The sequence below is a fragment of the Oncorhynchus clarkii genome, chromosome 6 (assembly GCF_045791955.1).
Source record: "Oncorhynchus clarkii lewisi isolate Uvic-CL-2024 chromosome 6, UVic_Ocla_1.0, whole genome shotgun sequence".
Classification (NCBI taxonomy): domain Eukaryota; kingdom Metazoa; phylum Chordata; class Actinopteri; order Salmoniformes; family Salmonidae; genus Oncorhynchus; species Oncorhynchus clarkii.
In genome coordinates, this window is record NC_092152.1 from 70,266,051 (window position 1) to 70,277,829 (window position 11,779).

The 11,779-nt window shown below is 44.4% G+C and overlaps 1 protein-coding gene across 1 annotated transcript in view; it reads right to left on the minus strand.

Moving 5' to 3' along the window:
* Positions 1-4,186, minus strand: part of LOC139412438 (mucin-2-like) — a 30,283-nt gene extending 26,097 nt beyond the window's left edge. The window contains exons 1-5 of the mRNA XM_071159228.1: positions 4,098-4,186; positions 1,201-1,263; positions 847-1,108; positions 592-706; positions 15-105 (exon numbers count right to left, since the gene is read on the minus strand). Coding sequence (XP_071015329.1) covers positions 15-105; positions 592-706; positions 847-1,108; positions 1,201-1,263; positions 4,098-4,170 — 604 coding nt within the window. The 5' untranslated portion in view covers positions 4,171-4,186. The remainder of the gene's footprint in view (positions 1-14; positions 106-591; positions 707-846; positions 1,109-1,200; positions 1,264-4,097) is intronic.
* Between the last annotated feature and the right edge of the window lie 7,593 nt (positions 4,187-11,779).

Sequence of the window (11,779 nt, forward strand, 5' to 3'; positions counted from 1 at the left end):
AGATTTGTTTTTACCATTGATGACGAACTCGTTGTATGTTTGGACTTCATTGAAGTCACCACACAGTCCGCAGGTCTGGTTTCTGTACTTCTCGTTCATTTCAATCTGTAGAGACACCAGATACAATGTGTTTTGTCCACAAAATCTCATCCTGTTCAGCACCATTCACATGTTCAGTCTTGGCTATCCTCCATGTTAATACTCTTTATTTTTATTAAAGCCTTTGTCTTTATATTAGGAAGTGACAGAAAAGGTAACTCAAATCTATAAATATTTGCAAACACTTCATCAAATAAACATTGGAACATTAGCCTGTATGTGTATAGGGTATACATCTTTACATATCCTGTTAATTCATCCTCGTTCTTCAGGTAATTCTGCCTTTCAATGTTAACATTTTAGGAGGGGAGTAGACAGTGCTTCAACCAACATGAGACAAGGAGCAGCAAAAAACAGATGTCTCTCACTCACGATCAACTGCTGATCATTGCCATTGAAGGCAAAGTTGATATGCTTTTAATCTAAAGAAAAATGTAACATTATTAACTAATCAACCATTGAAGAGGAAAATTAGAAATGCAGGTATTTTACCATTAGGGAGTCATCCTTGTTCCAAACAGCAACCAGCCCCAGTTTGGCTACGACCTTCACATTGGATGTAGTCTTCACGATGCTGACTCCAGACAAGCTGAACGGCAGGGTCACCCTTCAGGAGGAAGATGATACTTAAAGGTCATCCTATACATTATGATTATAAGTAATATTAAATTACAGAATGTAGCACATAAAATCCCCAAGAGAGGTGCTTGCAGAATGGCAAATCAGTCAAATGACAGGGAAACTCACGTCTGCCCATTGACCACAACACCACCCTTGGAAAGCTCCACCACTACACCATCCAGCTTCATGGTGATCTTGTTAATGGTGGGCTGGTTGTCCACCACCTGCCGCCTCATCTGGATGTTGAAAGCCTCATAGCTGCTCTTACACAGTGAGGTCACAACATGGTTGCAGGTGGAGGGGAGCTGGAAAAAGTCCCCGTCAAAGGTCTTGAAATGGTAGTTACCCCATGTGCTGCAGACCTGGTCATTGTGTGAGGCATTCACTCCTGAGGGACAAGGAATACAAATGTCAGTTCCATCTTAGCGTATTGATGGATACCCAGTCTTTTATTCGGTGTGCAATCGGTCAGAGATTTACCTGAAAGTGTGGGTATCGTTGTGATCATTGTCGGGATGATTGTTACACTTGTGGTGGGGTTCACTGAAAAAAAGCAATTCATGAGTATTTTACAATATTATATGAACATTCAGGATGGAATTCAATCATTGCAGATTTAGATTGTTGCACTGCTCTTTTAGAAGTGTATTTGATTTGCACAGCAGTATGTCCAGACGAAGGGACATTTGAGGAATGATGTGACTCATTCAATATTGACAGCGAACCTAAGGCTCCATTCAATCCGTATCGCCAAAGTTCAGTGCTATCGTGCAATTTAATTTTAAAGGGAATGTTCCTGCGTTTGCGGAGTCTTCTGTGCCTGAACCACAGTACTTTGATGCTCTATGAATTGCATAGGTGTGGTCAAAGCCTTTGGACAGCTCAGCCCTGGCTGACAGGTCATCCGACACATGCAACGGGCCTGAAGATTCCTTAATCAAGTGTCATCTGCTTTGTAAACTAAACACATTGAATTCCGATGACTGTTCAGTTCCTACTTTACATATTTAGGCATCAGATCTTTTCTGTCAGTATTATTTGAGTAATATCAGACATTTGACATAGTTACCACAACTGTTATTTTAAAGATATACACTTGAGTTGTCTGTATTCTGTCCTTGCTTTTGTTCCTGATCAAAAAATAATAATCTAAAGTACCAACACACACCCAGTGGGTGGAGTGCTTAATGTATTTATAACACTATAAACTATGCTGAAACCACTCATGATAACAATCACTAATGATACCGATTTCTAAAAGGTTATAGAATTTTCACCACAAATGTGTAATATTTTCAAATTTAGACAGAAACAATCTCATAAATAATCTCATGCACTGAGGCTAGGAAACACTGTCACCACCGATAAATACGCGATAATTGAGAATTTCAATAAGCATTTTTCTACGGCTGGCCATGCTTTCCACCTGGGTACCACTACCCCGGTCAACAGCCCTGCACCCTTCAATGCAACTTGCCCAAGCCTCCATCATTTCTCCTTCACCCAAATCCAGATAGCTGATGTTCTGAAAGAGCTGCAAAATCTGGACCCCTACAAATCAGCAGGGCTAGACAATCTGGACCCTCTCTTCCTAAAATTATCAGCCAAAATTGTTGCAATCCCTATTACTATCTCGTTCAACTTGTCTTTCGTATTGTCTGAGATCCCCAAAGATTGGAAAGCTGCCGCGGTCATCCCCCTCTTCAAAGGCACTCTATGGAGGTGTTACAGGGCTCAATCCTCGGGCCGACTCTTTTCTCTGTATACATCAATGATGTCGCTCTTGCTGTTGGTGATTCTCTGATCCACCTCTACTCAGACGACACCATTCGGAATACTTCTGGCCCTTCTTTGGACACTGTGTTAACTAACCTCCAGACGAGCTTCAATGCCATACAACTCTCCTTCCGTGGCCTCCAACTGCTCTTAAATGCAAGCAAAACTAAATGCATGCTTTTTTTACTCTGGATGGTTCTGACTTAGAATATGTGGACTACTACAAATACTACAAATACCTAGGTGTCTGGTTAGACTGTAAATTCTCTTTCCAGACTCACATTAAGCATCTTCAATCCAAAATTCAATCTAGAATAGGTTTCCAATTTCGCAACAAAGCATCCTTCACTCATGCTGACAAACATACCCTTGTAAAACTGACTATCCTACCAATCCTTGACCTAGGCGATGCCATTTACAAAATAGCCTCCAACACTCTCCTCAGCAAATTGGATGTAGACTATCACAGTGCCATCTATTTTGTCACCAAAGCCCCATATACTACCCACCACTGTGACCTGTATGCTCTCGTTGGCTGGCCCTCGCTTCATATCCGTCGCCAAACCCACTGGCTCCAGGTCATCTATAAGTCGTTGCTAGGTAAAGTCCCGTCTTATCTCAGCTCACTGGTCACCATAGCAGCACCCACCCGCAGCACGTGCTCCAGCAGGCATATTTCACTGGTCACCCCCAAAGCCAATTCCTCCTTCGGCCGCCTTTACCTCCAGTTCTCTGCTGCCAATGACTGGAACAAACTGCAAAAATCACTGAAGCTGGAGACTCATATCTCCCTCACTAGCTTTAAGCACCAGCTGTCAGAGCAGCTCACAGATCACTGTGAGCACCTGTACATAGCCAATCTTTAAATATCCCATCCAACTACCTCATCACCATATTGTTATTTATTTTATATATTTTGCTCCTTTGCACCCCAGTATCTCTACTTACACACTCATCTTCTGCACATCTATCACCCCAGTTTAATTTGCCATACTGTAATAATTTCGCCACTATGGCCTATTTATTGCCTCACCCCCTTATCCTACCTCATTTGCACACACTGTATATAGACTTTCTCTATTGTATTATTGACTGTATGTTTGTTTTTTCCCTGTGTAACTCCATGTTGTTGTTTGTGTCGCACTGCTTTGCTCTCTCTTGACCAGGTCTCAGTTGTAAATGAAAACTTGTTCTCAACTAGCCTACCTGGTTAAATAAAGGTGAAAATATATATTTTTTTAAATAAACAAATGTGTATAAGGAACAGAACTAGGATGAAAACTTAAATGAATAATGTAATCATATGATCGTAGGAAATGTGTATGCTGCCCTAAAGCAGAAAAAAGGAAAACCGTTATTGAGTAAAAACTGTTACTGTATGCCTACTGTTGAATTCTTCAAAATGCATGTATAATACATGTAATCACTTTTCTGTGTGTTAGTACATTTCTGAATAGCTAACACAAATATTTTTGATAATGAGATTTTACATTATATATATATAGAGAGAGAGAGAGAGAGAGAGAGAGAGAGAGAGAGAGAGAAAATCTGAAAGTCACCTTCCCTTCTGATTTAGGCTAATGAATGAATATTCTACCAACCTGTTTGTGTTGATTTGATCAGTAGTACCAGGCATATCAGCCTCCATATCGGTGCATCCTTGGTTGTCCCCATGGTGATCCTGTGGGTAGTGAACAGGTCCTGCACAGGTGATATGAGCGAGGTGCTTAGGATGGATCTGGTTTTTATAACAACCTGTATTTGAGGAGGGACCTTAAAGGTTAACACAAAGGTGGGGCCAAAGGTTAAACATGACTCAATGATGACTTTAAGACTTGAATGTTCTGTCTTGAGGTTTTTGAGTACATTAAGTATGGACATTTACATACAGATTTAGCTATTTTCATTAAGTATTCAATTATTGGGATTAGTTGTGTACCCATATTGTTATTATAAACTCAGGGGGTTCATAATGTCCTTTATAATAGACCTACTGTAACGGTTTTCGTTGGTGGAAGAAGGTGAGGACCAAAGCGCAGCGTGGTAAGTGTTGATGATTATTTAATAGAACAGAACACTGAATGACAAAAACAACAAGAGACCGAAATGAAACCAAAACAGTTCTGTCTGGTGCAGACACAAAACAGAAAACAAACACCCACAACCAAAATGGGGAAAACAGGCTACCTAAGTATGATTCTCAGTCAGAGACAACGAACGACACCTGCCTCTGATTGAGAACCATTCTAGGCCAAACACATAAATATAACATAAAGAAAGGACATAGACTACCCACCCCAACTCATGCCCTGAACAACCTAATACAAAGACGTAAAAAAGGAACTGAGGTCAGAACGTGACCCCTACACATCTATATTGCACAAGAGAAGTTACTTAATAGTCTTATGTGATTTCCTTTTTTACAAGGAGAGGTGCCTTCCTTCCTCATTCAGTATCTATCTCAGGCAGCATCTCCACTCCAGTGGTTTAAGCATTTGGTATTGTATTAGGATCCCCATTATCCCGAAGGAGCAGCAGATACTACTCCTGGTATCCACAACACAATACATGTTATTTTCTTTATGTAATGTAGATTAATGTATAATTACAGATACATTCATCATAAGTAGTGAGATTTGATAGAACAAAAAGGTGCATCTCCATGGCCATCCCAAACTCTGGCAATGTATAACAGATGAATAATACATTAATCCACTTTATTGGCTCAGTATCTTGAGCACACATTGTCCAAATGCAAACATTTGTCTCTCTGCTGTTGCTCAAAGGAGTAATCCAACTAATTGTATTCATAGTTGGTATTCATAGGCTGGTGTGACTCACCAAGCTGATCCAGGAACTGCATCCTGATAAAAAAAAAAAAATATCCATTGTTTTCAAATAATTGGCACACTGATGTGAAGAAATTCACAACTATTATAATGTTAATCACTTCAGATTTCTTATATGGCCAATAAGTCTATGAATAGTATCAACCTACTCTTTTTGTTTTAAAAATGTTAATTCAACAGGACTGACTAGTTGGGAGTATGTGTTACAAACCCCCAATGCTGTTGGCAAAATTAACTTAAGTAACATATGTGTTTAGTTGCATATCTACGTTTTCCAAATTTATGTTTGAAAATGTAACATTCATTTTTTTGTCAAACCATCCCTGTTCAATTGGTGGTTGTCATTTTAAGGCTTATGGTTATTAAGTTTAGACACACTAAGCATACATTTCAGTCTCAACATCTTGGAAATATGCTCCATTTTCTTTTACTAAACATAAATATCACACTAATCGACCAAAAAGTAAACATTATACTAAAAACCCATTAAAGAAGTTTGCTCTACCTGTATGCCTGTAACGGAGATGCAGGGAGTCTGGAAGCAGGTGCAGTTGGTGAGTTTAATAATAACGAACATGGAGAGATACAAAACAAAAGTAGTGTCTGGACAAGAAAACAGAACCAATACTGCTTGATGAGTGAGGCTACAGAGTGCTAGATAAAGGGGAAGTAGTCAAGATAGTGATGAAGTTCAGGTGTGCATAATGAGGCGCAGGTGTGCGTAATGGTTGCCAGGACCAGTGGTCCAGGGGGATGCCGGCCAGGGGGAAGGCCCCAAGGGCAAGGAGCAGGCTGGTCCGGGCGGCGAAGGTGGAAATCTTGGGATCTAGAATATCGTCCACCAGGACCCAACACCACTCCTCTGGACCGTACCCCTCCCAGTCCACCAGATACTGGAGCCTGCCCCCATGACGTCAGGAATCCAGGAGGGATCTGATGGCACAGGCAGGGCTCCCCTCGATGTCCAGGGGAGGTGGAGGGGTGTCATGGGGGACGGCATCAGCCAAGGGACCAGAAACCAACGGCCTGAGGGAAACATGAAAAAGGATGAGATCTGGTAGTTAGTGAGGAGCTGTAACCTATATGTCACCTTGTTGAGAACCTTAAACACAACCTGGGGGCTCAGCTTCATACAGGGCAGGCGGAGTGGGAGGTTCCTGGTGGAGAGCCAGACGCGAACAACTGGAGCCTCAATGCAATGGTGATCCGCCTGCTCCTTTTGGCGGCGAATGGCGTGCTGTAGCCTCACCTGGGCATCATTCCAAACCTCCTCCGTGCGCCTGAACCCTCATCTACTGCAGGAGCTTCGATCTGGCTCGGGGTCCACAGAGCCAGGGCTGGCTGGTATCCCAGAACACATTGGAAGGCAGTCGGCCCGGTGGAGGAGTGAGGCGATGAATTGTGGGCGTATTCTGCCCAGGAAAGGAATTGGGCCCACACCCCCTGCCGGTCCTGGCAGTGACTCCTCAGGAACCTCCCCAGCTCTTGGTTCATCCTCTCCACCTGCCTGTTAGACTAATTAGTATGGCTGACGATGACCCCCAGCTTCTCCGGAAGATCAGTGTTTGAAGACCTCCTGGAACAGTGCTTCAGCAACCTGGAGAGTGGCAGGGAGACCAGAGAGAGGGATAAAACAGCAGGATTTAGAGAATCTGTCCACAACCACCAAAATGGTGGTGAAACAATCAGAGGGTATATCAGTGACAAAAACCAGTAGACAGATGAGACCATGTACACTGAGGCACGGGAAGGGGAAGGGGTTTCCCTGCTGGAGCATGCCAAGGAGATTTAGTTTGGGCACATACGAAACAGGAGTTGACATTACGAGTGATGGCCTGCGCCAAGGTGGGCCACCAGTAGTTTCCAGAGATTGCTGGACATCCAGGTATCACCTGCACTATTCAACGACAGCTGTGCATGCCCAGGTCCACAGCCAATCCATTATCCCCGTGGGAACATAGGTGTGCTCAGGGGGATAGGTAGCAGGTGCGGGTTCCCTTTCCAGGGCCTGGCGAATGTCCACATCTACGTCCCAGAGCATGGGGCATATGACTCAAGTGGGTGGAATTATGGGTGCACTCAGGACAGGACCCTCTCCCGAATTGAAGAGACGGGACAGGGCATTGATGCTCTTTGAAGCTGGGCAATATGTCAGAGTGAAGTTGACTCTAGTGAAGGGCCCACCTTGCTTGGCACAGATTCAGCCGCCTCGCTGTCCGTATGTACTCAAGGTTCTGATGGTCAGTGAGGATGAGAAACTCTTGGCGCCCTCCAGCCAGTGTCTCCACTCCTCTAATGCCAACTTCACCGTCATGTGGTCCCGATCTCCAACATCATAGTTTCTCTTTGCAAGAGGCAGTTTCTTTGAGTAAAACGCACATGGATAGAATTTCTGTGGATTACCTTGTCATTGGGACAGGACAGCCCCCACATCCCCTTCTGAAGCATCCACCTCCACCACGAAGGTAAGGGAAGACCCCCATGAAAGGGACAAAAATGAATGGCAACTTATTGGCGTTGGGCGAACCATATACAAAACTCGCAAATACCACTCAAATGGACGGCAAGCGGAACATGGCAAATGCCAAGTGCCATCTTGTGGGCCGAGGCGGTTTTAATGCACCTAGTCTTGTGATTCTGGGACTTTTCTAAATGTTGTCATTTTCACAACGTTCAAAATGAAAAGTTATTGCAAATGGACGAGGCGGTTTCTCGGCTTGAGAACCTTCTAGAGCCACATAACTCACTGTGCACTACCGATTTAAGCTCTAGAACAGGTTTCTAAAGTTTCAGAGCTCTTGGTCTGACGGATCTTTGATGGTGCGTACGTTGGTATCTATTGTAGGCTTAGTGTGTCTGTAAGCCCCACACTGTGTAACTCCATCCTGGCTGTGTGTGTGTGTGTGTGTTTTTTCTTGGACATCTGATGGGAGAAATAACTGATTTACAGTTCATGATGGTTGCCTAATCACACATGACATTTTGGAAAGATATGACCTTTTTAACCATTCGAAACAACCCCTATGACCCCAATTTAAGGCACTGCCAGTTGTCACAGGAAGCTGGAGGTAAACACATATCGTCATTGGGGTAGGCTTTTATAGAATCCTGAGTTTCAAGTCTTTACGTTAAGAACTGACTGGTTTATAGAGGGTTGAATGCAGGTTTTTCCCTAACTGCAGGTTATGAAATCAAAACCAATTTTAGGGTGAATTGAACCACTTTCAGGTTGCTCCAGGAAACTTAGACTCAACACAGGTAATCCCCATAGTGGCCTGATGAATTGTCATTGAAGACAGTTTGATATGGCAATCATAACCCACATAGGCTTCAGGTTGAAGTTAAGGGAGCAGGCAATGTATTCCTATGGGGAGAGATGTCATTGTAAACTGTTAGATGAAAACATCCTGTTTTCACTGTTAAGGGTTCATTCCACACGGTCAAGGTATGCACAGATCGGGAGGACCTTAGGAACGTTCCTGTGGTTGAATTGTGTTTCTAAACTTATCGGTTCTACCACTGTCACCCAAAAGCACCTCAAAATTAGGCCAGGCTTCATTTTAGGCCTACTTTTTTGCACGGTCGCTGCGGTCAAACCGTGCGAGCTATGGTCAAGTGGGGCATCTCGTTGAACTGGACACAGCCTAGAGACTATGGTGATGCCATTGTAGGCTCTGTGTGTCTTTAATCCCCACACTGTCACTCCAGTGAAGCAGATCCTGCATGCAGATCGATGGCACAGTCCCATGGGCGATGAGGAGGGAGACAGATGGCAAGGGTCTTGGAGAAACCTCCCGCAGGTCTTGATATACCTACGGGATGTTGGGCTGAAGGGTAACCACAGGACTCTTGACCGACGTGGAACCACAGGGGACAGGAAAGCAGTTCAGCCGGCATTCAGGTGCCCAGTCTATGATAGTCATCCTCGACCATGATATGGTGGGGTCATGATATTGGAGCCATGGGAGGCTGAGGATGACCTTGTGCACTGATGATAAGAAAGGAAAGGTTTTCTTGATGTAGGGACTCCACGGTAAGGGTGAGTGGTGCTGTGATGTGTGTGATAGTCCCGAATCCCAGTGGTCCACTATTCAGCACTTGAATCGGAAAAGGAGAGGAAAGGTGATGTTCAGGGAGGAGGCAAGGACCGGAGTCCAATAGATCTGTAGAAACAACACGAGGGACAGGCAGTCAGTGAAATTGATACTAGAAAGGGTTTGGCAGAAAGTGATGGAATACTCACGCCTAACCCAGGAGTTGGATGATCATGGGGCTGTCCCTCTGCTCTAGTGAACCCTGGGTTGGAACATATCAAACACCATTGAAGCTGGTGCCCCTCCTGACCGCAATAAGGACAGAGCCAAAGCTGTCTCCGACACCGTCACTCAGCTGTGGGGAGGTGTGTGGCCCCTACCTCCATTGGTTCAGGCTCTGACTCAGTGGTCAAAGGAGGAAGGAGAGAGGCGATAGAGGTGCCGACGCTCCCAAAGGAGGTTATCCAGACGGATAGCCATCGCGATGCGTGCATCCAAGGAGAGGGCGTCGTCTTGGCATGCCAACTCCGTCTGGACCTCTTCGCCCAGTCCTCTCCTCCCCCTCTACCTTCCAGTGGATGATCGAAGAAACTTCTGAACAGAGCCATGAACCTCTCATAGGAACCCAGCTCCTTCTCTCCCAGACGGCCGTAGCCCACTCCAATGCCCATCCGGTCAGCAGGGAAATAACCATGGCAACCTTGGACCTCTCGGCGGTGAGGGCTCCCATCTGACGGACGATATAGAGGGAGCACTGGAATAGAAAGCCACAGGCTTTAGATGGAGTCCTGTCATATTTGTCTGGGAGGAAGAATCAAGAGTCTCTGACCTGGGCGGGGGCACTGGATAGGCTGGGGTACTGGCTCGCTGGGTCGACTCATGGTAGAGAATCCTACTCTAGTTGGAGGTGAAGCCCCTCTGGTAATGCCAAGGTGTTGAAGAATGCGGAGGACCTCATCCATAGCCGTCCCCAGTGTCACCATCTGGTCGTGGTGTTGGCGAAGTAGGTGTCGTGGTGTTGGCGAAGTAGGTGTCCCATGTCTTGATTACCTGCTGCATCCATTTGCTGAGGTAGTATTCTGTAATGGAGATGCAAGGAGTCTGGAAGCAGGTGCAATTGGTGAGTTTAATAATAACGTACATGGCGCGATATAAACCAAAAGCAGTGTCTGGACAAGAAAACAGAACCAATACTGCGTGATGAGTGAGGCTACAGAGTGCTAGATAAAGGGGAAGTAATCAAGGTAGTGATGTAGTCCAGGTGTGCATAATGATGGTTGCCAGGTGTGCGTAATGATGGGTTGCCAAGACCGGGGGTTAGTAAACCGGCGACGTCGAGCGCCAGAGCGGGAGAAGGGGTGACAATGCCTATCCATATTTAATTTTACATTGACACTAATTTATTTTACCAACATTGTACAGGTAACTGACAAAATAAGGGAAACACTTGAGTAATTGAGGGACACAAAGTATATTGAAAGCAGTTGCTTCCAAACAGGTGTGATTCCTAAGTTAATTAAGCAATTAACATTCCACTTTGCTTACGGTCATGTGTGTATATGTGTGTGTGTGTGTGTGTGTGTGTGTGTGTGTCAGTCAACAGATCTCAACCCAATTGAACACATGTGGGAGATTCTAGAGTGGAGCCTGAGACAGTGCTTTCCACCACCATCAACAAAACACCAAATTATGGAATTTGGCATGATAGAAATGTTGTTGCGTCCCTCCAATAAAGTTCCAGATACTTGTAGAATCTATGCAAGGTGCATTGAAGCGGTTCTGGCAGCTCATGGTGGCCCAACGCCCTATTAAGACACTTTATGTTGGTGTTTCCTTCACTTTAGCAGTTCTGTGTTCAAACCAAGCAAAATACTACTTGGTTTTCCTGTGATGAATGTAACACATGACATGAAATATTGTACCGTCAGTTGATCAACATCTGTTGAAGAATTGCCTTTTTTTATTAAATCAATCATCTAACTTGCCTAGGTTTTTTTTTGACCCATTGCTGACAGAGCCGACCTATGTGTGAAATGATCATATCTGCATATGATTATGTTTACATTAATCTGCTATAGGGTTGAATCTGTTGCATGTTTGCAGGTTAATACGTTTCGTATTTGACCCATCTTTACATTGGACAATGGGATATTCATAGTGGTCAATCTGGAATTCAGACAGAGCTCAAACCTCATTCATCCAAATTGTATTACAATGTACTGATTTATGACTGATAATTGGCCCAGCCTTTAAATGTCTTTCACACTGCCTAGGCTATGTCATATGCCCCAGGTGGTTTCTTTCCTAACAAAGCCTTCACTGAATAGCCTATCCATCCTTCCCCACCCATCCCCACCTAGGTCTTGCCAGAGGCTGTGTGCGGCTCCACCTTACCCAAAG